General features: G+C 38.0%; 1 protein-coding gene across 3 annotated transcripts in view; it reads right to left on the bottom strand.

Moving 5' to 3' along the window:
- FNDC3A (fibronectin type III domain containing 3A) overlaps positions 1-26,330 on the bottom strand; it is a 156,428-nt gene that overhangs the window by 50,493 nt on the left and 79,605 nt on the right. For 2 of the 3 annotated variants that reach the window (XR_016388700.1, XM_022574821.3), the window contains exons 4-5: positions 15,693-15,769; positions 4,166-4,403 (exon numbers count right to left, since the gene is read on the bottom strand). Coding sequence is in view for 2 of the 3 variants with exons in the window: in XM_022574821.3 (XP_022430529.2) it covers positions 4,166-4,403; positions 15,693-15,769 (315 nt within the window). In the remaining variant the exon portion in view is untranslated. Of the gene's footprint in view, positions 1-4,165; positions 4,404-15,692; positions 15,770-19,774; positions 24,109-26,330 lie in introns of those variants that run through there. The other variant, XM_022574824.2, reaches the window with a different exon arrangement.

The raw sequence follows: 26,330 nt of genomic DNA, 5'->3' as shown, positions 1-26,330 counted from the left end.
ATACTTCATACTCACTGGGATGGCTAGAATCTAAAGACAAATTTTGGCAACGATAGGAAGAAATTAGAACTCTCATACGTTGCTGGTAGGAATGTAAAATAGTATAGTCACTGTGGAAAACAATTTTGCAGTTCTTCAAAAAGTTAAACATACAATTATCATATAAGCCAGTAATTCCACTCTTAGTTATATACCCAGGAGAAATGAAACCATATGTCTACACAAAAACTTGTACACAAATGTCACAGCATCATTATTCATAACTGACAAAAAGTGGAAACAACCCAAATGTCGATCAATTAATGAATGGAAAAACAAAATTATATCCACATAATGGAATATTTTTCAGCCATAAAAAGGAAAGGAGTACTTATCATGGTACAAGCTTGAAATATACCTTGAAAACAGTATGCTAAGTGAAAAATGCTAGATACAAAAGGCTATATATTGTATGAACATTTACATGAAATCTCTAGAGTAGACAAATCCATAGAGACAGAAAGTAGATTACGAGGTGGGGGAATTGGGACTTACTCTTAATAGACACAGACTTTCTTTTTGGGATGATAGAAATGTGTTGAAATTAGATAGCAGTAGTGAATGTAGTATCTAGTGAATATACTAAAAATCACTGAACTGTACACTTTAAAATGGTGAATTTTGTTATGTGAATTATCTCAATAAAAAAAAAAAACACAGGGACTGTAATTAATTAGTGCATACTTTAAAAATGTAGTTATCCAGATGTTTTTATATTTCATTTACTACGCAAATAGAATGATAAATGGACCATGAGGGGAAAATAAAAAATATGTTGTAATAACAGGAAATTTATTATCAAACAGATCTGAGAGGGTTAAAATCCTCAACAATGAACTAGTTGTGACCTTGCAGAAATTACTTAACATTTCTGAGCTTCAGTTTATTTATCTGTATTTTGGAGGACTTTATTGAGGCTTAAGTGAGATAATACATGTATGAGCATAGTGTCTAGCAAAGTTCAGCCTCAGTAACCATAGTTGACAGTGAAATGTTGGATTAGGTCCCACTTTGGGAATCCAAACAAAATATGCATGGAAAAGGGGTCATGGAGGCAGCTACTAATTATAAAACTACTGTAAGTTACTAGGATCTAGTGGTAAATTCCTTGGCTTATAACCTCAAATACAATATAACTCTTATCTTCCATCACTGGGTAGCTGGTTTTCAGATTAGTGCTCTTCGTAGATCTGTATGCTCCACTTTCTTTCTCATCGCTGTGAATCATATTCATACATTCTAATGCATATCTCCTCTGGATAACAGTGGGTTTTAACAATGTAAAACAGTAGTAAATTGTAATATTTAGCCTTTTCTTATAATTTTCTCAGACACATTTTTTATTGATTGATTGATGCATTGGGTCTTCGCTGCTGCACAGACTTTCTCTAGTTGTGGCCAGAGGGGGCTACTCTTCGTTGCGGTGCGTGGGCTTCTTATTGCTGTGGCTTCTCTTGTTGCGGAGCACGGGCTCTAGGTGTGCAGGCTTCAGCAGTTGCAGCACGTGGGCTCAGTAGTTGTGGCACACGGGCTTAGTTGCTCTGTGGCATGTGGGATCTTCCCGGACCAGGGATCGAACCTGTATCTCCTGCGTTGGCAGGCGGATTCTTGACCACTTCGCCACCAGGGAAGTCCCTCTCAAACACATTTTAAAAAACGAAGTCATAATTAGGAGTAAAAAATGGAAGAGACTCATTTATAGTATTTACTCTGGCTACTCAAAATTAAGTTCATGGGGCTTCCCTGGTGGCGCAGTGGTTGAGAATCTGCCTGCCGATGCAGGGGACGCGGGTTCGTGCCCCGGTCTGGGAGGATCCCACATGCCGTGGAGCGGCTAGGCCCGTGAGCCATGGCCGCTGAGCCTGTGCATCCGGAGACTGTGCTCCGCAACGGGAGACGCCACAACAGTGAGAGGCCCGCGTACCGCAAAAAAAAATAAAATAAAATAAAATAAAGTTCATTGGACCACTGCATGAGCCTCACCTGGAAATTTGTTAGAAATGCAGAAAACCAAACCACACTCAGACCTATGGAATTAATATGCATTACTTGGACAACAGAAATAAGTTTGAAAAAAATGTAATATATTACATAATATATATAATACATCTACTACTTACAGGTTGTGCTACACAATTTAAATTTTGTATTTAGAGTTATTTCTTCTACAGATTTACTAAGCGTAAATGACAGGTACTGATTAAATGCAAGGAAAACAGTGATGAATAAAACAGATTCAGTTCTTAGGTGGTTTACAGTTAAATAAGGGAGAAAGACATCCAAGAAAAGAACAAAAAAATCAAATTGTGTTAAGTTCTGTGAAAGAAACAAAAGGTTTCAGTGCTAGAGACTGAGAAGGATAGGTTAGGGAAGATCTCTCTGAAAGCTGAAATCTAAAGAAAAAAAAAAAAAAGAAGCCTTGCATGGAAAAGGGGGAAGAGCACTTCTGGTAGAGAGAACACCATTTGCAGAAGCATTGAGGCAAGAAAGAGCTTGGTTCTGAAAAACCGGAGGTGGGGCACATGCATGGGAAAAGGTGGGACAAGGCAGGATCTTGTCCAGGTCAGCCGTTTGCAACCAGCATCAATCCTGACCCCCAGGATTCATCTGGAATGTCTGGAGATATTTTTAGTTGTCACAATCGAGTCAGGGTGAGGGCTGGAGTTGTGTGCTACTGGCATCTAGTGGGTAGAGGGCACGGATTCTTCTAAATATCCTATAATGCACAGTTCCTGTCCTCCACAATAAAGACATCCTTCCTCAAAGATCTAGAGTGCCAAGGTTGAGAAATCCTGGTCCAGGAGAAGGGTTTAGGATTTTATTCTAAGTGCAATGGAAAGTCACTGAAATCCATTAAACAGAAGAATGGTCTGATTTATATTTTAAAATGATTACTCTGGCTGAGCCTGGATGGTTGGGGGCGGCAAGAATGACAGCAGAAAACCAACTGGAAGGCTGTTGTTGCAGCTGTCCTGACAAGAGCTGATGGTGGACTAGAACTGAGGAGCAGTGGAGAAAAAGTAGATTCATTTGGGAAACTTCTGAAAGTAGATACCAGTTGAAGTGGGGGTTGAAAGAGGAGGAATCAAATGTGGCCACATCTGGTTTTCCCTTGAGCAAACTGAGTGGACAGTGGTACCATCTATCGGGATGAAGATGGCAGAGAAAAGCAGGTTCCATCATTGAGATTTATGTTTTAAAATGCTATAACTGAGATGTATGAGACAATTTAAGTGGAGTTATCAAGAAGGCATTTACGGGAGTTCCCTGGTGGCCTGGTGGTTAGGATTCCAGGCTTTTGCTGCTGTGGCCCAGGGTTCAATCCCTGGTTGGGGAACTGAGATCTCGTAAGCCGCATGGCATGGTCAAAAAAAAAAAAAGGCAGTTAGAAATAAAAGTCTGTGACTCAGAGGAGAGGTTTTGACTGAAGATACAAATTTAAGAACTGTCAGTATATAGACGGTATTTAAAGCCATAGGAAAGAATAAGATTATTATTTTGTGTGTGTGTAGTTGTCTGTTTTTCCCCAAATTTAAACTCCCTGAGGGCAGATGTTATGTCTTACTGTTTTTTTCAGTATCTTACAGAACCTAGCAACTTTGGTTAGTGGCATCAGAGGCTTCAGGTTTTAACAGCAGCATGATTATTCCTGGCTAAAAAATTTCCTCAGAGCCTAGAGAGCAGCAGGACAAAGAAGACCTCTTGTTTGAATGTGGCCCCAAATAAATACTGCTGCATGACAGAAGTTACTTCCCCTCTTTGATTTTCTGTTTACTCATCTGCCTTGAAAGGTGATCATGAAGATGAAACATTTAACATAGTGTTTTTTTGTTTTGTTTTTAAATTTTTATTGGAGTAGAGCTGATTTACAATGTTGTGTTAGTTTCAGGTGTACAGCAAAGTGAATCAGTTATACATATACATGTATCCACTCTTTTTTAGATTCTTTTCCCATATAGGTCATTACAGAGTATTGAATTGAGTTCCCTTAACATAGTGTTTGAATAACAGAAAATGATTGTGACATTGTTACCGTTTTTTGTTTCTTTTATATAGTAATAGTACCTATTATATCCAAGCAAAAAATAGCCAACTCCATAAAACAGGAATATTTTTAGATACTTACCTACATCTCCATATACTTGTGAAGACTGATACTGTGTCATATATTGTGTTGCCATGTCTCCAGCTCCAGTTACTGGTGAGTACATGTGGCGTGGTGGAGGGGGCATCATGGTTGGTACAGGAATGAAACCAGGCAGAGGAGGATGTGGAGAACGATGGATGACTGTGTGACCACCAGGATGAAACTCTGGTGCCTGAGGAACCACAACAACTCTTCGAACACCATTGTCTTCAATAACCTACAAAATGAACAACAGATTAAAAGTTTCTTTCATAGGATGTTAAGCAATCTTTTTCAAATATGTTAGAGTAAGAATTTTTACACCATTAGGAGTTAATTAAGAAATTTTACAGAACCAACATGAAAAGATTTTATTAAGTACATTACATACATATGAATTAGCACTGAACAACATGAAGTAGTTTTTGTTATACAATGCAGTATAAATCTTAAAACACTGAGAAGACAAGCTAAATAATTTAAACAATGAGTTATGACATCTGGTATTTATCTTACATGATACATGCATTTAGTGATACAGTAAAAATGAAAGGAGTCTCAAGGGAACTTTTGGTTTTTTGTTTTTTTGGGTTTTTTTGGCGGTATGCGGGCCTCTCACTGTTGTGGCCTCTTCCATTGCGGAGCACAGGCTCCGGACGCGCAGGCTCAGTGGCCATGGCTCACGGGCCCAGCCGCCCCGCGGCATGTGGGATCTTCCTGGACCGGGGCACGAACCCGTGTCCCCTGCATCAGCAGGCGGACTCTCAACCACTGTGCCACCAGGGAAGCCCTCAAGGGAACTTTTGGTTTGAACAAAATATGGGAAAAAAGCTGGATCCAGACTCCTAAGATCAACCATATATTGAATTTAGGTATAAAACTCTTAGGACCATGACCAGAACACTTTTAATAACTGAAGATCATTTCAAGGGAGGCAAACACCTCATATATTAACTCCCAGTTAAGAAAAGTATCTGTGGCTCTGAGTCGCAGAAATTACATGTTTTTAAATAGGGTTCACACTGTGGCAAAGGATTTTTTAAAACGCCAGATTTATTCCTTTTGAACCTCACTGGACAACAAGAACATACAGGAAGGCCTAAAAAGATACAAGATTTAACCTCAAAATTAGAAATCCTTCTACTAAAACAGGGTCCTTAATCTTTTAGACTTCAGTGATTACTACTGTAGTACAACAAATGGCTAACAACAGAAAATGATTAAAATGTAAAGTGCTAACTTAAAGGCAAATCCTGATATTTTCAGGAAGTACACGTTTTACTATGCTTAAACAAATTGCAAATTTTGTTTATAAACATATGTGCTTGGGAGGAATATTAGAAAACACACTTATTTGGGTAAAGGTAAGCCTAGATTACAAATAAATTACTGCTTTAGAAAGAATATAGTTGCTACTAAATAGCCTATTAAACTAACCTTCCTGTTGGAGTGTGAGATGACTTGTCTGTAATATGGGACCAGAAGAGCAAATGAATCAGTTTTTATACACTAGCTCTAGAACTACAATGCCTGGCTTCTAGCACAATGGATGCTTCATATCCCACCTCTCTCCCTATTTAACTCAGTTCTGGATTCAAGCCTCAGACAAGTGCATATGACTGACTGGTGGAAACTAAATCATACCTGGAAGCCTAGCTGAAGATAATCTGGAAACTGTTGTTTTTTCAGCCTCTAACCTATAGGAACGGACATTAGACGAAGTCTGAAATGGATTCTGAGTGACCCAAACTGTGGTGTCTGTCATTAACATACTACTTTCATCTTTCTCAACTCTCTGACTCACAAATCTTAAATGATCCCGCCATTTCTGATAGGACTGTACTGTACATACTCTTAAACCTACCATCCCATCTGGTTCCCACCTATCGTTATTGCTGTATCTTCTTCCACACCAAATCCTGAACCCTTAATTCCAGCCAGGCTGGTATACTAAAAAAAACTACCTTCATACCTAACCTACATATTTCTTTATCTTGTACTTTGGTTTATGCCATCTACCCTGTTCACTTTGCTTCCCCTTAATCCATAACCATGCAAATCCCATCTCTCCTTCCAAATCTAGCAATACCCTCCTCCATTCATTAAAAAAACAAAAGATTTGTTTTTGAACAAAAAGAAATTGTTAATTTAGGAGAGAAAATACAGAGTGATGTGTTTATGCGGGCACATACACTAACAGGGGCAGACAAACATGACATCAAAAGTAAATTACTGAGCATGCTGCATGGTGATAAATACTACGGAAAAAAAAAACAAAAACCAAACAGAACAGGTAAGAGGGATTAGAAGGATTGTGGGAGGGGAACAGGTTGTAGTATAAAAGAGTGATCAGGATACGCCTTATTGGCAAAATGAAATTTGAGCAGAGACTTGAAGGAACTGAAGGAATTAGCCACACAAAAATCTGAAAGAGTGTTCTGGGTAGAGGGAACAGTTAGAACAGAGCCTTTAAGGTAGAAGTGGCTAGAAGGAAGCCAGTGTGACTGGATCAGCATAAAGGAGGAGGAAGACAGAAACAGATGAGATCAAAGAGATACACGGGCTTCCCTGGTGGCGCAGTGGTTGAGAGTCCGCCTGTCGATGCAGGGGACACGGGTTCGTGCCCCGGTCCAGGAGGATCCCACATGCCGCGGAGCGGCTGCCATGGCCGTTGAGCATGCGCGTCCGGAGCCTGTGCTCCGCAACGGGAGAGGCCACAGCAGTGAGAGGCCCGCGTACCGCGAAAAAACAACAACAACAAAAAGAGATACAAAATGGTAGGGGATGGACTTCCCTGGCATCCCAGTGGTTAAGACTCTGCGCTTCCAATGCAGGGGGTGTGGGTTCCATCCCTGGTGGGGGAACTAAGATCCCACATGCCGTGCGTGGTCAAAAAAAAAAAGGTAGGGGAGGTGGCCAAGTCACGTAGGGCTGTATAGGCTTACTAAGGACTTGTATTTACTCAGTGAAACAGGGAAGCATCACAGAGTTCTGGGCAGAAGAGGGATACAAACAAGTGATTCTCATCCAGGGGTGATTCTGTGGTAACACGTGGAGTCACTTCTGGTTGTCACACCTGGAGCTGGCAGCACTACTTCGCATCCAGCGAGCTGAGGTCAGGGATGCTGCCTCAATGCCCTGCAACACACAGGGCAACCCCACAACAAAAAATCACCACGCCAATATGTCTACAGTGCTGAGGATGAGAAGCTCCTGACATACTCTTACAGGATTACTCTGGCTGCTGAGTTGAGAACAGATTGTAGGGCAAGGGCAAAAAAGGTGAAATCATTCAGGAAGCTACTGCAGAAATCTAGGCAAGAGATGGTGGAGGCTTGGACCACGGTGGTAGCAGTGGAGGTGGTAAGAAGTGGTCCACATTCTGCGTATCTTTAAAGGCAGAACAACAAGATTAGCTGATAATTCCAACGGAGAAGTGTGAAAAAGAAGTTTTGGAACGATGGTATTTCACCAACAGTGAAAGGGAAGGCTGCAGTTAGAACAAGTCATTTGCGGGGTGGGGGCCAGGGAAGATTTGGAGTTTTAGGTTTTGCGCATGTAAGTTTGGTAAGTCTCTAAGACATCTAAGTGTAAATGTTGAGTAGGCAGTTAGATAATAGTAGTCTGCAGCTGCAGAAAGATTGGGAAAGGACAACCAGGTAAGGCAGGAAGAAAACTTAAGAATGTGGAGTCTGGAAGTTTCATTAATTGTGTCAGGGAGGAAGGATCAGTTCTGTCAAATGCTGCTGACAGGTTCAATAAGAGGAAGACTAAGGACTGACCATTGGATATAGCAATATGTAAGTCATAGTGACCTCGATGAGAGCAGTTTTAGTATGATCATAGGGGCAAAGCCTGATTGGAGTGGATTTAAGAGAGAAAGTGGGGAGGAGAACTAGAGAGGTAACAGCACAATTCTGGAAAGTTTTCCTGCAGAGAGGAATATGGGAATAGGGTGGTGACTGACAGTAGTAGAGTCAAGCAGCTTAAAAAATTTGTTGTTTTTAGTGAGAGCAATTACAACATACTGATATACTAATCATCACAATCCATCAGAGAGTAAGAAATTGATGACGTAGGAGAGAGAATGCTAGAGTAATGTCCTTGAGCAGGCAAAAGGAGATGAGATTCAGGGCTCCAGCTGGGGCACAGGATCTAAACAGGAGCAGAAAAGTTCGTCTTTGTTCTAGATGAAAAAGAAGTATGGACTGATGAGATGAGAAGGTAGAGCATATAACTCCAGATATTGGTAAAGATGTGGGGTTAGGAGCCAGTAGATAGTTTCTATTGATTATTCTCTGTGACCCTTTCCTAGACACCACAATCTCAGTGATCTCTGCTTCCTAACAATTCCATTGCATTTATTCTCTATCACTTGTTTGGTATCCATAACACTGTAGTATTTGTTAATTTTCCAAATCCATATGTCTTACTCTGTAATTTAACTGTAAGTTTCTCAAGGGACATGTATTAACTATTTAATCCTCAACACAATGCTACAAATAGGTAGTATTATTATCTCCATTTTTTAGATGGGGAAACTGAGGCACAGAGATGTCAAATAACTTGCAAGGTCACACAGGTAGTAAGTGGAGGAGCTAGTAACTGAACTCAGGTAATCTGGCTTCAATTCTATGTTCTTATTCATTTTGTGGGCATAGAATCCACAAACACCTGCCTTCTACTGCCTTTAAAAATTTCACAAACACAAGTGAGATCTCATCGGTTAAAAAAGAAATGGCTAAATTACTTTTGAAATTAAAACTTTTCTTTTGAAAAGAAACATTTCAAAAGTAATGTTTTTATTTTCTTCTGAAAAAGATCATTTCAAATATAAAGATAAACTGAGGGAAGAGAGATTGGGGAGTTATTAACAGGTTGCGGAAAATGAATAAAAGAAACCTCATTTAAAAAAAGAGTTGGGAAGCCCTGAAGGCTTCTCACTTACTACTGCTTGCTGCCCCTTGGAGACACTAGCAAGAAGCATACCTTGCATTCTTGCATTCCCCAACCAGAAGAAGCTTACTTTACATACCCCAGCTGGAGGAAGGAAGATTTTTCTCCTCGCCCAGCAACAGCCCAGCCAATGAGAAGCCACCACAACTAGCCTAATGAGAAGCAGCCATAACCCTGAACTCTCTTTCCTCCAATGGATTTTGCTCAAAAAACCACCCCTTCCCAACCCCCCTCTTTTCTTTATAAAAGAATAGGCCTCTTCTTTGTTTTGGGGACTTGCTTGTGGTTTGCTATAGTTTGCATGCCCTGAACTGCAATTCCTCTGCTATTCCTGAATAACCTCATTTCGCTGCTATAATAACTATGTGTTTTATTTTTAAGATTGATAAGGTACAGAGTTCAGCTTTGCAAGGTGAAGAGTTCTTGTGGATGTATGGTAGTACAACAGTGTGAATGTACTTAGTACCACTGAACTGTACATTTAAAATAGTTATGATGGTAAATTTTTAGTGTGTATTTTACCACAATTTAAAAAAAAAAAAAAGCTAAGATTAAAAAAAAAAAAAAAGAGAGCAGGACCAAGAGTGTGTGGAGAACTCCACCACTTCCAATAACCACCTGAGCAGCCAGTAACTTCAGAGTAAGGCCAGAGACCTCAAAACTATCTGCTAAGTCTCCAGCTGCCAAGAAATAGCCAGGACATCGAATTTTATATCAACAGGGTACACTGACGGTGATGATTAAAATAAAATCCAGTCATGAAAAGGAAAAAAAAGGTAAAATATCCAAATTAGTCTATTTAAAAAAAATTAAAGGCAATGAGATAAAATTAAATGGAACTATCAGCATAGTCTGACCACCTAACCACATATGCCATGCAATTTCTAATTAGACAAAGCCCTGCTTTCTTTTCTTTATTGAACACAGACGTAATTGAGAGGGACTGCAGAGGAAGGAGGTTGTGTTTACTGTCTGACATTTTATATTGTGCACCATAATATACATTCCATGACAGATCTGTATACTGTTTTCTTCCCAATATCTGGTATAATACACCTAGCATATGACAGATGCTCAAAAATTTTTTTGTTTAATGAATGATATGACCAGAAATAAATTCTATTAGTTCTACTCGAATGCTCCCCTGCTCCCCCCTTAACAACACCAAACTACTAGGGTTTTGTGACTTTTTCAATGCCTACAGTCTCTGCTTCCTCACTACTTTTAGCAACCTACTTCTGTTGCCTCACCCTGAACCCTGAACTACTCCAACTTTAAGCTATTAAACAATAATAAAGGTATTTCTGGCCATTCATCCAACAGATATATCTAATCAAAGTCACTAAGCGACTACAGCCTTTCTCTTCAGCTCTTACTGTGACTCTTCGTCCTCATCTAATCCTCCATCTAATCCTCTAAGTCCCCTTCCAGTCTCTTACACTGCTGCCCATCTTTTTTTGGCTGTTCTCTCCACGAGAGACAGGGAAGACTGAGATCAGACTGGTTTGTAGAATCTTTGAAAAATTTACTGACCTCATTGCGTGCTGACATAAAGGCACAGTGAGATACCAAGTCCAGCTCAAAGGAGTAATCTGAAACTTTTCATGAAGCTGATATAGGCCCTTTCCCCACATTATGAGATCTACAATCCCCTCCCTGTTAGGTGCCCTCTCATCACCATAACAACCCACATTCTATAAAAAACAGGGGAGCCATTCATTACAAGAAAGGCAGAAGGAGAGAACTTTTGCTATTACCTTTCAGGAGTTCCATTCAGGTAAATCTGTAATATTTTCTTGATAATTCATTAACTTCATCCTTAAAATACCAAGTGTTCTGAGCTGCAATGCCCTTAGCGACTATAAGTTATTATTATTTGCCAGGAAATTAAGTTCCTTCTACACTTGTCACCTTTTGCTTTCCGTGTCATCATTTGCTTTGTTTTTTGAGTTTTACTGTTGCTGTTTGTTTCTCCATTTGATGTCTCAGTTCAGTTGGCACATATTTCTGCCTCTATGCAGTATGTCAAGTCTCTCGTAAACCTCCCTTTCTTACTTGTTAAACTATAATAATAGAGTTCGGGAAGGTTATGTCTCCAGGTTATAATAACACTCGATGCAATTTTTTTCCCTACCCTTTTACATGTTTTCTTCGTAATAATGATCAGAAAAATATACAACTTTTAAAATATACAACTATATTTGTTCTTTATCACTATTTCCCATTGGCTTGTTTGCAAAATTAATATTCCTTTATACTTAAGCTTCCGGTGAACTACATTTTGAACTATATTTAAGCTTCCGGTGAATTACATTTTGCTTTATGCATATCATTTTAATTAACTTTAGGTTTCCCTATCATATTGGATGGTATCTTACACAGTGTCATGGTTAATAAAAAAATTTTTTAAAAAAGATCCATTTTTCTGATCCAACAGTAAAAGTTATGTAACTGAAAAATTAAGTCTGACTATTCCCATTACTGCTGAGTAGAATGCTAAAGTATCAGAGCAATAAGGTACAAATATTATAAAATAAACAATATTGTGGAGCTCTTGAATAGATATGCAAAGGAACTATAACACAACTGGCAATTTTAATGGCGAGTTTGGGTTTTGCAAATTACAAATGAGAAAACCAGAACCAGTTAATCCCCAAATTACCCAGTGTATAATACCCTGTCTGTTATTCTCAAAAACTAAGTTAAAATATATGAGTTAATGATGAGTTCACACCTGAAGTGCTTCTAAACTTAATGGGGACATGCCACTGGTAAAACATCAAAAATTTGAAGGTTGATTTATCCTGGCTAAATCATGATTTCTTCTTGTTTCTACTAATAAGTATTTTTGTTAAATCTCAATCTTAAATTAAGATCTATCTTTTGAACCTTTCATTATTCAGCCTCAATATACTCCTAGATATGTAGCATCATTACTTCCTCAGTGGTAGAGCTAAACGGTCCCAACACTGGATTTTAATTTTTGCAGTCCTTGCTTGCCTGACCAAACGTTTTAGGATACATACATTTGCTGAATCCTATTAGTATGTATTGAATTACATGATGATATAGCAAAAACATTACTTGACCCTGCTTGGATCACTGGCCTTCAATAAGAGATACACGTAAGGCCGGGAAGGAGGTGATTAAACCTGCTGCCCTGAGGGGAGAACAGTGTACGAAAGTCTAAAAGGAGACTATAGATGATAGCTATTCATGGATTTAGTGTGTGTGCTACTTGGCTCCTGCTGAGCCAAATATAGCTTGTACTTGACAACAGCCATCTCTGTGTCTTAACATTTGGTTCAACTCCCAGCTTCTGTATTTGCTAATATAATTATGTTTGCTTATGTGCCAAGTTTTGGACAATTATCAAGCTCTTAGTTGTGCCTAAAACTTGGCTCTTTATAAGTATTTTCTAACATCAGAAATTGCGTATGTCAGGCAATGGGGGATGTACTTCAACAGTGATGTTAAAATGTTAGAATCCATAGTGGGTACTTAAATTATTTCAATAATGATGAAACTAGATTTTTGTCCTTGGATTACCACTGTGTGCTTAAAATGATACATTTCCTAGAGATAATCTTAAACTAAGGTTGATTAATTGTTAATTAATAATTAGCCTCACATAATCCTTCCAGTAAGGTTATTGTTAAAGTTCATTCACTTATTTGACGAATATTTATGAAACACCTACTATATTTGAGTTACCACAGAACAAAAATAATAATTAAAAGGTACCTCCCTATGCTCAAGAAACTTAAAATCCCATGTAAGGAGAATATATATATATACACAATTATAATACCAGGTGGTATATAACATATAACCAAAGAATGGTACAAATAACTCGATCTAGGTTCTCAAGGATGGGTAGAATTTCAAAAGGCAGAAATGAGGGAATGAATAACATTCCCCAAATAACAGCATTAACAAAAGCATGGAGAAAGAAAAACATCAAGCGAGCATGTGAGTAGTCATGTTTGGCTGCAAAAACAGATTATGTGATTAGATGTATCAAGAGAAGGGTACGAAGACAAACTAGAAGAGAACTGTGTTAAGGCCTTATGTATCAAGAAATCCAGACTTCATTGAGTGGACAAACCAAATAATAAGCACAGAAGTGAAAAAAAATCAAATAAGTAATATAGGAAGATTATTTCAGTGGCCTAAAGATATAGAACCTCGGGACTTCCCTGGCGGTCCAGTGGTTAAGACTTCACCTTTCAATGCAGGGGGTGCAGGTTCGATCCCTGGTTGGGGAGCTAAGTTCCCACATGCCTCGGGGCCAAAAAACCAAAGCATAAAATAGAAGCAATATTGTAACAAATTCAATAAAGACTTTGAAAATGGTCCATATCAAAAAAAAAATCTTTAAAAAAAAAAGATATAGAACCTCAACTTGGATGATTATTTGATTGACTTACTAATATTTATTGAGCCCTTAATATAGGACAGGCATTGTACTCAGCATCGAGGAAATAACAATGAATATGAATCCTATATGATCTAGTCCCATTATCTCTCTGACCTCATTGCTTACTATTATTCTGCCTTAAGGGACTCAGTCCAGCCACGATGGCCTCCTTGTTGTTCAGGCATGTTCTCATCTTAGGCCATTTGCATTGGCTGTTTCTGTTCCCAGAATCCTCTTTCCACGAACAGATGCATTGCTAACTCCCAACTGTCCTTCAAGACCTGGTTCAAAGTCACCTTTCCAATGATACCTAGTCTGATCACCCTATTTTAAAATGTAACTAGCTCTATTTTCTTTCTATTACTCACCACCTAATATATTATATAATTTATCCATTTATTATGCTTATTGTTTCCTTTTCCCCACAAGAACGTAAACTACAGAAGTACGGAGGTCCTTGCCTCTTTTTATTCAAGCACCTAAAAGAGCACCTGACATATATGAGCACTCAATACATATCTGTTGAACACTGTTGAATACAGGAACTGTACAAATTCATAATCTTCTCAGGAAAGAGAATTTATTAACTAAACAGTGTGAAAAATTCATTAAAAGAAGAATATACATAATGTGCCATGAGAACCCCAAAGGAGAGGCACCTGAAAAGGTTCAAGGAAAGCTAATTCTAGAAGGTCATGATTGAGTGAAAGGAGAGAGGTAGAAATTTGCCGTAAAAATAAAAGGTACTGTTAGCTGAGAGAAGAGGATGTGCTATAATTGCCTTCAAAGAATGTCTTAATCATCTTTATGTCACTGGCACCCAATGCAGAGCTTGACACGTGGTACCATTCAACACATTTGTTAAACTGAACTGTGCTAGAGAGAAAAGACTGGGTATCCTCTTTAGGTGGAGAAAGGTCTGAGAAGGAACAACGAGAGAAGTAGGAAGAATCAGGATAGCATTACTTCAAGGAAATCGGGGGATAATCTGGGATAAATCATATGAATAGGGTCAAATGTTTGGAGGTCAAAGAGGATCAGGCTGGAAAAAGGTTTGGTATATACCAGGGGGTAGATTTAGTAGGGTAATAAAGGCAGAATGCAGGCTAAGGAGTCAGTGTGCTAAACAAAAGTAGAAAGTGAGCAGATTACTCTTCTGAAAAGCTTACGAAGCACTTTCTAATATGTTATCATCTCATCTTACAGTGAGGACACTGAGGCTCAAGTAAACTGATTTGTCCCAGGCCACGCAGCTAGTGAGGGTTTTAAAAATGACATGGATCCAGCTTTTTGACTCTAATTCTCATACTGCTTCCATTCTCCCCAGCATCATGGTCCTCTTTTGCTCTCATTCATATAGCAGTAGGCTTCACAGAGAGAGCAGTGAGTCCACCACAATATCCCACCAATATTCTGGCATAATCAGAGAGGAAGTAAGAGAGGGTCTGAAGAAAATTTCAAGTATAAATTCAGTGCCAGGTAAGAAACTGGCTATTTCCAAAAAGGTTTTGAAGCAATGAGTGCCGACTACACAGAATCTCAGTAGCAGATATTGAACACCTACAGATACTACAGTTTAATTAAGTTTGCCCGTGCAAATAAGTTAGCCATCATTTTTTTCTTTAAGTCAGAGCTTTCCAACTGGTATGTAGGAAAGGGCTACAGGTGTGTGGTGATATTGATCCCCTTAGCCCTTATGGTTGCAGGTCTATAGGTCTAAATTCTCTTCTATTGACCACAATGTGCCATACAATTATTATGGGTGTCTGTGAATGACTGTAAGAATAAAATTGGAAGTACCGTCTTGGATTACTTTTAAGCAAATGATTAATTTTAAAAAGTTAGTTTAGGTACCTTTAGATCTTAAGATATTACTTATATTACTCACATACCCAAGGAGATAAAACTCTAAAATTAATTCTGTATTATAATTCAACACCCAAAGACAAGGCCAAATGATGAGTGCTGCTAACTTAATTTTTCCTCCTTTACAAGTATACTAAATGTACTAAAATATTTGAAATAGATTTACCAAAGATATACTGTACTGGATAAGCTTCAGCACTTAAATGGTACTTTTTGTCTGAATTAAACAGTAACATTACGATCACTATTATATAGGTATAAAAAGGAAAATTACATAAAACATACCTGTGGGGCATATCCAGGAGGCACATAAATAGGAGGCACAGAACCATTTGGGGACATCATTGGAACCTGAGCAGGACCTGAATGGGTCACAGAAATGATGTATTAATCCAGGATTACTTAGCAAGCTAAAATTGAAAACAATCTGAATTACATTTTGAATTCATCTAAACACTCAAACTAATAGTGACTGTATTACTATGAAAAGAAATTTAGATGTTAAAAAATAGAAAAGTTTAATTTATAAAGTGCACTGCTTGCTCTTTACCTATAGTTGTTTCTCAAACTTGCCTAGTGATCGTTAACAGTCACCTGGGGAGCTTTTTAAAACACACAGGGACTTCCCTGGCAGTCCAGTGGTTAGGACTCATGCTTCCACTGCAGGGGCGTGGGTCTGATCCCTGATCAGGGAGCTAGGTTCCCACTTGTGTGCAGCATGGCCAAAAAACCCCGAAAAAACAAAAAAACAAAAAAAACCACACAGATTTCCAGGTTCTCCTAGAGATCGCTGTTTAGTATGCTTACAGTAAATGGGGGTCTTGAATCAGCATATTTACTTTACAAATATCCAAGGTGATTCTTATAATTGTGCAAGTTAAGAAACACTGACCTAGAGGAAAATCAAACTAAACTTTGCATATAAAATCAATGAAAAATACAAAAGGCAAAAATCAAAAGTCAAGAGGGAAAAGCAGTAAGAGGAAGAATAGTTAGAAATTTGGGATTTGCTTTGTTAGGGTTAAAAACTTCTTGTGAACGTTTAAGTCATGTCTGTGGGGGCTTGAGAACAAAGAGAAATGCTATCTATACCTGCGTATTTACCCAAAGAAAATTTTTTTGTTTCTTACACTGAAAAGTTCTTTAAAAAAAACTCAGCTTGTCTTATTCTTCATTTCCTTTCGTTTTTATAGTGATATCCTTTCCAAACAACTTTCAAAAATATTATCTCATTTCCCTTCTCTAACCAGGCACTCTTGGAAGGTGTGTTTTATTCTTTCTAGAAACTAAAATCTTACTTGCTTTACATGACTTTAAAAAAGAATATCTTACCCTCAGATCCTTTTTTTCCCCTGTAACTTTAGACTGCACTGTCCCCTCACCCACTAGTTTTTAATAAGTTGAAATGAAATCTTCTCAGAGAGCTTTACTCATTTCTAGGGAAATAAAGGTACCCAAGAGTCTGATGAAGAATGTAATGAAGGAAGAGTTCCTTTTATATGTAGATTTCAACCTGCAGAGTACATATAATGGATCCCAATCATAAAAGAAACCAAGGAGGAAAAGCTAAATCACAGGACAGAAAAGAAACAAATTTCACTGGTAGCATTATACATATTTCAGAAAAACAGAATGAAGAGCATGGAGGTTACAGCAAATCAGATTACAGCCACTCTCCTCTTTCTACGGAAGGAGGAGGGGTGAGGACCAAACAACAAAGTAGTGGTGAAGGCTGATGAAGGTAGGGGAAGGAAGGTGAGAGGTGGGGAAGGAAAGAAAAAAGAGAATGTAGGAAAAAGGAGGATGCAGGTGGGTAAGTACTAAATAGTGGTAAGGAAAGGGTGAAGAGAGAAGAGGGAGAAGGGAGGGAGGAGGGGGAGAGGATAAAGGCAGGAGGGGAGGGAGGACGAGGCAAAGGAGGAGAGGTAATAGGAAGATAAGAGAGAAGACAGGAGGAAAGTGAAAAGGGCTGGAAGGGAGGGAGTGAAGGGGAGGGGAAGGAAAGGGGTGGAAGAATGTGGGAGGAGGAAAGGAAAGAAAGAAGAGGCAGGTAGTAGAAGGAAGAAAGTAGGGAAAAGACTCAAGTGGTTAAGAGGAAGTAAGGAGTGATGTGTATGTGAGCAGACTACCAAATTATACTATATATGACTATAAAATAACTTTTCAACAATACTTTTCCTATCTAAAACAAGCCCACCAAATACATGAAGTTGTTCAGAATATTATCTTAAAATACCTAATACTAACTTACTATGTGACAGGACTTTTATGTACTTTTTTTCTCCTCATAATCATTCTATTAGGTAAATATTATTACTCCCATTTTCCAGCCGTAGAAATTGAAGCAGAAAGGTTAATACAGCCCAAGTGGTAGAACTAGGATTCAAAACCAAGGAGTTTCATTTCTGAGGATATATCTCTACTATGTAATTAGTAAACACTAAAATATGCAATTTGGCAACTGATATAATTTGAGCCTTAAGAACTATGCTCTGATGCTTCTAAGGAAAATTAAGGCCTTCTTTATCATCATATCCTTGAAAAACAAGACAGAAGGAAGAACAAAATTTTTCTACATATAAGCAATATTACCTATAAATTCACTAAATAAAACTTGTGAGGTGCTCTATATCTCTAGGCAAGAAAGGCTTCATCCAAAACTGACCTTTTAATTTCTATACACTGGACTCAAGAGAAAATGACAGCAGTTTTAAAGTGATGCTGGTTTACTTCTATTAGCTAATTTATATAAAACTAGCTTTCTGAATCCTGAGAGCTGGCTTAGATATTATTCAGAACATGTGAAATTTAGCTGAGAACCAGAAAGAGAATTCACTGAAAATCACATCTATAATCTTAATAAAGGAAATTATTCTGTTGAGCTTCTACTATATATGCAAGAGACTGTGGTTCCTTGCGTATGTGGTCAAATTTAATCCCTACTTCAAGTCACCAGAACAAGTTTTTGATTGATTTTTAGCCTTCAGGGTAAAAAATAAGTTATTACTGATTACATTTAAAGTTGTAAAACTACAGAACTGCTTTGGGTTGCTCTTCTTTTACTAAAAATATGAATACATAAATACTAAGTTATAATTCAAACCATTTTATACTTGAAAGCTGCTAAAATCTTTTATAACTTAGTAGTATAAAATTCTACTTTATTCTTTAATTATATTTAAGTGTGATACTGAAAAGAGAAAACAAACCCAATCTAAAATAGACCAGCAGTAAATCCATTACTAGTTGCAGTCAAGGAATAATGATTAACCCATATCCCTATGAAGTAATCATTTCACTTTAGCAAGTGAATTTTCTTACCCTGAGACAGAAATGGTACAAGGTTAGATTAAAAAAAAAAAAGACAATTCAGGTATATCATTATTTAATATCTAAAATACTGGTGTGAAGTAACATGCAACACTGAACACATAAAACTCCCATTGTATAAACATAATAAATATAAGTATTCATGTTTAGAACTACAATATTTACAGCACCACTTCTGTTGCTCTTCCTGTATATAGTAGCAAAACTCTAAAATCTTGCATACTTAATGATGCAAAAGTTTGATTACCTCCTTAGTTCCAACAATACTTTTTAATTTAGTAACTACTAAACCCCGATTAAGGTCAGTAAGGGAGATTTTGTCCCAATGAAGAAGCTACGTCTGTTACTGATTGTACGATTAAATGCACATCTGGCAGGAGAGTGGCTATATCTGTACAACTGTAGATACACCTAGTAACTCCTTAATAATCTATATAATTTGAGCAAAATCTACCCCAAATCACACAGCTATTGATTTTTAAGGGCATATTTCCTTTTCCAAAATCGTGCATAAGAGTAAACAACTCTATTCACCAATTATCTTAAGAAATTTGAGAAGCCTCAGTTTCTTAAAAAGTGGCATCAATGATTTAATAAGGACGATATTTCATCTAGTATAATTTAAACTCTTTTATTTTTTATTAGTATACATTAACATTAAAAAAAAACGAAACTAGAAATTTGTCTGGGTTTAAATTCTTAAAATGCAACGGGCTGCTGACGTGCCACACATTCCCTTTTTAAGCTTTCACAATGGCTTCCAAATAATCTGATGCCAATTTACAGATTTTAGTTGTAAAAAGGAAAGCCTAGTAAAGAAAAGGCTCTGGAATATAAAATACATTCTGTGGAATATAAAATCAGCTCAACTCTAAAGTCTAATCTTTTTATAACTACATGGCCACAATTTAAAATATTTTTACAGCGGTAGATCTGGCATCTATTGAAAAAACACATGGCATGACTTCAGATTAATACAATACTTCCTACATTTTAAAATAAAAGAAGAATGTTTAAAATCAGTCAGCAAATCTTACCACTCATTTTGTTTCTACAGTAGCAGCAGAGAAGAAAATCCAACAAGGAAACAGCGTAGTACACGTTAACAGCTTTAATTGGAGAACGGCGGCGGCTTCTTTCTGTTTTTTTTTTTTTTTTTTGCGAAGCTGTGAGAGGAAAAGATCCTTTGACCGAGTCACGTGATGCATATCACGTGACCCGCAGTGACCCGCGGAAAGGGGGAAAAAAACAACCAAGCGTTCCTGCCGGCAGTGTTTGGGATACAGTAAATGATTAAATGATTTCTACTGATTCTGCCTTCGATTTGACCATTTTAGGACTCCCTTATGAACCAACTCAAAAGCTCATCAAAATATACATGGAGAAATAGATATCTGATGTAAAACAAGTCTCTTTGTTCTTACCTTCCTCTGATAACATAATGAGCACTATCTACTAATTTGTTTTATTACCCAGGCGGCTGCTTTTCATTTATAAATTTTAGAATACATATAACACTTACTAATTTACAAGATTTGCTCTGAAATGTCCTTGTGTAAATTGACGCACTCTCCATACTCAACCCATAAGGAATGCCCACGGTATACAAAAGAATTGTCTGTAAAACACAGGCTTGATCAGCGTGTTCCTCAAACATGGGGTTTTTATTTCAGGCTGGCATTTAACCTCTCAAGCTAATAAAGGCTACCCCTTTTATTACTGGTTTTACTTCCTTTTTCCTGATTTTTTTTTGTTGTTATTAAAGATTTAACCCAGACATTAATACAGATACTTGGTGGATGGCATTCTCACTCATATCCATGAAATCTGAAAAGACAGGTCATGATTGGGGTTTAGAGCACTGTATTCAAGCATGTGTGGAGACCAGGAAAGAGACTACAGATGGTCAGTTACAAAAGAGGGGAATAAGACTGTGAGAACTTTTGGGGGTCTTTTCATTACTTTATGGTGCTATGCAGTTAAGGAAATTTATTAACAGCTAATACACATATACAGGTAATGATAATGATTGTGATTTGTAACAAGCTGCACAGTGGAAAGAAAATGGATTTTGGTATCAAAAGATGTAAGTTTTAATAACAGCTTCAATATTTATTAGCAAGGCAATTTACTGCTCTTCTGTGAGTCTGTTTCCTTCTGTAAAAAGGTTAAAATAATCAACCTCATAGCACTGTTGAGAGAATCAAATTAGATAAATTTGAAGTACCAAATACGATTGGCAGCACTCAATAAATATAGTTATTATTATAAGTATGATCACTATGTGTTTTAAAAAATAATAATGATATAGTGCAGAGTATATACAGGGCACTATCCAATGTTTTACAAGTGTTAACTCACTTAATCCTCACAATAATTGAAGTAGGCATCATTTATAGGTTAAGGAAATTGAAGCAGAATGCGACTGAGTAACTTGACGAGGGCACACAATGAGGCAAAGCCAGGATACTCTAACAATAAGGCAATATTTTAAAAATATGTAAACGATGTTGAAAGACTCAGTCTTCCAAAAAGGTAGAAAAGAACTGGCAAGGGATAACCTGGAGCAATAGATTTCAATAAATACTGGGTTGGCCAAAATGTGCCTTCGGTTTTTAAGTAAAAATAAAAGATACATTTTTCATTTTCACCACGAACTTTATTGAACAACATATTCACCCTTTTGTTCCACTACCTTCTGCCACTTTCAGGCAACTTCATAATTCCATCTTCCCAAAACTTTTTGTCCTTTTGAGCAAAGAACTGTTCCAGGTGCCTTTTACAGTCTTCCAAGGAATTGAAATTTTTTCCATTAAGAGAATTTTATAAAGACCGAAATAAATGGAAATCCGAAGGTGCAATGTCTGGTGAATACGGTGGATGAATCAGAACTTCCCAGCCAAGCTGTAACAGTTTTTGCCTGGTCGTCAAAGAAACATGCAGCCTTGGTTATCCTGATGGAAGATGATGTGTTTTCTGTTGACTAATTCTGGAGGCTTTTCGTCAAGTGTCGCTTTCAGTAGGTCTAACTGGGACCAGTACTTCTTGGAATTAATCGTTTGATTTTCTGGAAGAAACTCAGAGGACTCCCTTCCAATACCACCACGTACACATCACCTTCTTTGGATGAAGACCAGCCTCTGGTGTGGTTGGAGGTAGTTCATTTCACTTGCCCCACGATCTCTTCCATTCCACATTATTGTACAGTATCCACTTTTCATCACCCGTTACAATTTGTTTTAAAAACAGAACGTTTTCATTATGTTTAAATAGAGAATTGCATGCAGAAATATCATCAAGAAGGTTTTTTTCCGCTTAACTTACATGGAACCTAAACATCAAGGCGACTAACATAACCAGGTTGGTGCAAATTATTTTCAACGCTTGATTTGGATATTCTGAATATGACTGCTATCTCCTGCGTGGTATAATGCTGACTGTTCTCAATGAACGTCTCGATTTGATTGCTATCAACTTCAACTGGTCTACCCGACCATGGAGCATCGTCCAGCGAGAAATCTCCAGCACGAAACTTCTCAGACTACTTTTGACACGTTCGATCAGTTACAGCACCTTCTCCATACACTGCACAAATCTTTTTCTTGCGTTGCAGTTGCGTTTTTACCTCTCTTGAAATAATAAAGCATAATATACCAAAAATGTTGCTTTTTTTCTTCCATCTTCAATATTGAAATGGGTACATAAAAATTCACCAGTTTTGACAGGCTTTTTTTTTTTTTTTGGTGGCTGCGTTGGGTCTTTGTTGCTGCATGCTGGCTTTCTCTAGTTGTGGCGAGTGGGGGCTACTCTTCGTTGTGGTGCGCGGCCTTCTCATTGCGGTGGCTTCTCTTGTTGCGGAGCATAGGCTCTAGGCACGTGGGTGTCAGTAGTTGTGGCTCGTGGGCTCTAGAGCACAGGCTCAGCAGTTGTGGCACACGGGCTTAGTTGCTTCAAGACATGTGGGATCTTCCCGGACCAGGGCTCGAACCCGTGTCTCCTGCATTGGCAGGTGAATTCTTAACCACTGCTCCACCAGGGAAGTCCCTTGATAAGCCTTTTTAAAAATGCATGCTGATATATAACAGCTGTCACATACAATCTAACAAAATTGTTTTGAATGAAATTAAAGACAACTAAGTGCTACTACAGCCATCTTAACGGAAAAAACTGAACGAACTTTTGGCCAACCCAATACATGCCAGACACTCCAGAGGAGATAAGACACTAAGGCAGCAGTCCCCAACCGTTTTGGCACCAGGGACTGGTTTCGTGGAAGGCAATTCTTCCTAGGACAGGGCGGAGGGTGGGGAGGGGATGGTTCAGGTGGTAATGTGAGCAATAGGGAGTGATGGGGAGTGGTAGATGAAGCTTTGCTCTTGCCAGCCACTCGCCTCCTGCTGTGCAGCCCAGCGGGGGTGGGGCTGGGGCTGGGGTCCCCTGCACTGAAGGATCATTCTCACCAGTGGGGAAGGGAAATTGTTACCTTCTAAGTTCCTACTAAAAGGCAAGGCTACCCTGAAGAGCATGACTTAATAGTGAAGAGTCTCCTGGTCTCAACAGTATCTCCTCATAAATGTTGGATTCAGGCTCCCAGTAAATCCAATCATGCCTCTGATCTTCAGGCCCTAAACAAAAACCAAGCCCCAGCAGCCCACTTCCTCATTTTGGCTCATGTTCTCACACAGCTGTGTTTCCATTTCTTGACTCTTTCTTTAACTGATGATCTCCGTCTCAATTCTTTCCACTGTGCTCACTAGAACCTTTTCTCTAGTATAAATTCCCCTATATCCTCAACCTTTTCACAGTACACCTGTTCATGTGCTTTCTTTAAATGAAACCTGGTCTTCCCCAGGACAGTTTTTCCAGCAGCCACTGGGAGCAGAGGCTTCCCATTCTCCCCTGCGGCAGTCTCCAGACCCCACAAGGCTGCTTCCATTACCACTGTCCTTCCTGTTTCTTCTTTCTTGAGATCATGCCATAGGAACATACCACCCTCTACCCCTTCTCACTGCTGTCATGCTCAGTCCTCATTTCTTGAGAACTTTGGCATCATGTTCACAGTGTTTTTCCCAGCTCTTGCCCATCAGCACAATGACTTTCATGTCCAAGAAAACCTACATTCAACTTTTCCTGAACTCTCCTCTTCCATTCTGTTTTTAGTAACCCATGTTCAAAGACATATCTTGGAACTTATCACTTAGAATTCCACTATTTCATCTTTGAAATCTTAAACTTTCATGTTTCCGTCTCTGGCCACTATATCTATCTTTCATCTCTCCAGTTCTCTTTCTTCTACAACATCTGGTCTTCCTCATAATGATTTCCCGTTTCTCCTGATCCACCACTGTCTTCATGGCCTGATCTTTTTTCCCATTCATATCTTCCTTTTACTTCCCCTGCATTAAAATTCCCCAATTTTAATCAATCAAATAAGTATCTTCTCATAGACCTGAACTGTAGAAATCAAATGGTACTCAGACTGGCATGTTTATAAATTTAGTTATATCCAGCCTTAACTCAGCCATCAGCATTGCTCAGGAATCCTTTCAGGAAGTTATCCCTGGTTAAGAACCTATATCCTGTTTTCTACAGTGATTATCAGAGATCTTCACCACTTTCTAAGGACCTTCCCCAACCCGACCTCAACTATATATCTCAGCATGAAACTGAACTCTTTCAATGTTATTTACAAACTTTTCTCACCTCTTCTATTTTCAGAAGAATCACTGTCCCTTCACATTAGGTCAAAGCTATCTCTCCACTTCTACTCTTGATCTGATCTCCATTTCTTACTGGGGTCTTTACTTTATTGGTCTGTCATCAGTACCCTCTTAACAGTACCCTCTTAACAAGACTTAGCTCTATACCCTTACTATCCTCAACTATCCCCATAGTTGCCACAGAGTTCTATTGCCCAGGATTAGCAACAGGGTCCATACTTTCAAGGACCTTTCAGTTATATAACAAAAATATAAGTTAAATGTATTTTATATTTCCTAAAGACCTTGTTAATTCAAGAATGTGCATCAAACACTTTTCCCGTAGAAATAAAGTGAGAGGATGCACTGAGAATATCACAATTACAGGAAAACATTATGCAGTGATGAGTATTCATTTTCCCTTTCTACCTGATTATATGACAATTTTAACAAACTTAAAATGCTCCTGCTTTTTATTTCCTCAACACTGTCTCAAATATTTTGCAGAAGGCTCTCTTAAATTAGGAGCATGACATGTCAGCAACTGTATGGACTTCTTGATAACATTTTAATGCATTAACTATTACCATTCCTGAAATAATGATTTTCAGGTAGGCTTGTCAGTGTAGCACTATACTTGGGTGATGCTGTTTATAAGCACTTATTGGGTACCAGGCACTGGTCTAAGTGCTTTACAGACATTAACTCATCTAATCTGCATAATATTCCTGTGAAGTAGTATCACTATTATTTCCATATTATAGGTGAGGAAACTAAGATACAAAGAGGTTAAGTAACTTGCAAAGTCTCACAGCTAGTAAGCCAGCAATAGAATTAGGTGGTCTAGCTCTGTAACCCATGCTTTTCAACACGACATTACTCTGCTTCAGTTGTTTAGGATTTAACAAATATTAAAAATTATAAAATAAATGAGAAAAATTGCAGAATAATACCAAAATTCACTTGAAGATAAACCACAAACAGAAAAGCAATGAACATTTGGATGGAAGATCCCACACAATACACCCCAAATATCTGTTAGTTACATATAATGGTAACAAAGCAAAATGTACCTAAATGTATCTCACTGAAATTGAGAAGACATTGAGAAGAAAGATCCTAAATATTTCTACCAAGTGAGGGATATCATATGGAAAATAGTCAGTGAATTACTTAATAACGAAACCTGTTCCAAAAGATAATTTAAGGGAATTTAAGAGACAAACACAGCATCAAAAACAAAAGCTAAAAAACCCCCTAAAAAACCAACCGACCAAACAAACAAAAAGACCCCAAAACAAAACAGATGACAAACTGAAGAAAAGGGAAAATTAACATAGGGAAAATTAAGATAGAAAAAATAATATAAATAAGAAGTGAGGCTGGTATTATGTATGCCCTTTCTAGAGTTGGGCCATAAAACCTTTCTGGTTTGTATGAGCTGAAATGTGATTGAGATATCAAGGACCACACTGTCAAGCTAGTCCTCATTTTCTGCAGATCAAGTACATCTCAAACTGCATGGCCCCAGTGATTTGGCTTGAAAAAAACTAGAGCAGGTATAAAGTAATGCTGACTTAGGTCATAAATGAAATTTAGTAAAGCATCAATAAATGTAAAACTTTTAAGCAATGTATCCTCAAAAATAACTACTAGTTGCAAAATGAATAGCTAAATAGCAAGCCAGCTATATCAGCTGACTTGTAGAAAGGGATTATTATCTATGAAGCAAATGAGAAGCTGGAAGAGTTGACTATGATTTTATAAAATTCCTTCTGGCAATAAATAAGATTAGTTGTTTATTAAGGCTGCTCTTAGACTGTAATAGTAAGTCTGGGTCATTTGCATGTCAGAAAATTTAAGAGGCAGACTCATTCACCTTAGCAAAAAGTAG

The sequence above is a fragment of the Delphinapterus leucas genome, chromosome 18, assembly GCF_059928025.1.
Source record: "Delphinapterus leucas isolate spDelLeu-1000000601 "Yukka" chromosome 18, BTC_Dleu_Yukka2, whole genome shotgun sequence".
NCBI lineage: Eukaryota > Metazoa > Chordata > Mammalia > Artiodactyla > Monodontidae > Delphinapterus > Delphinapterus leucas.
This window is presented reverse-complemented; position numbering and strand designations above follow the sequence as displayed.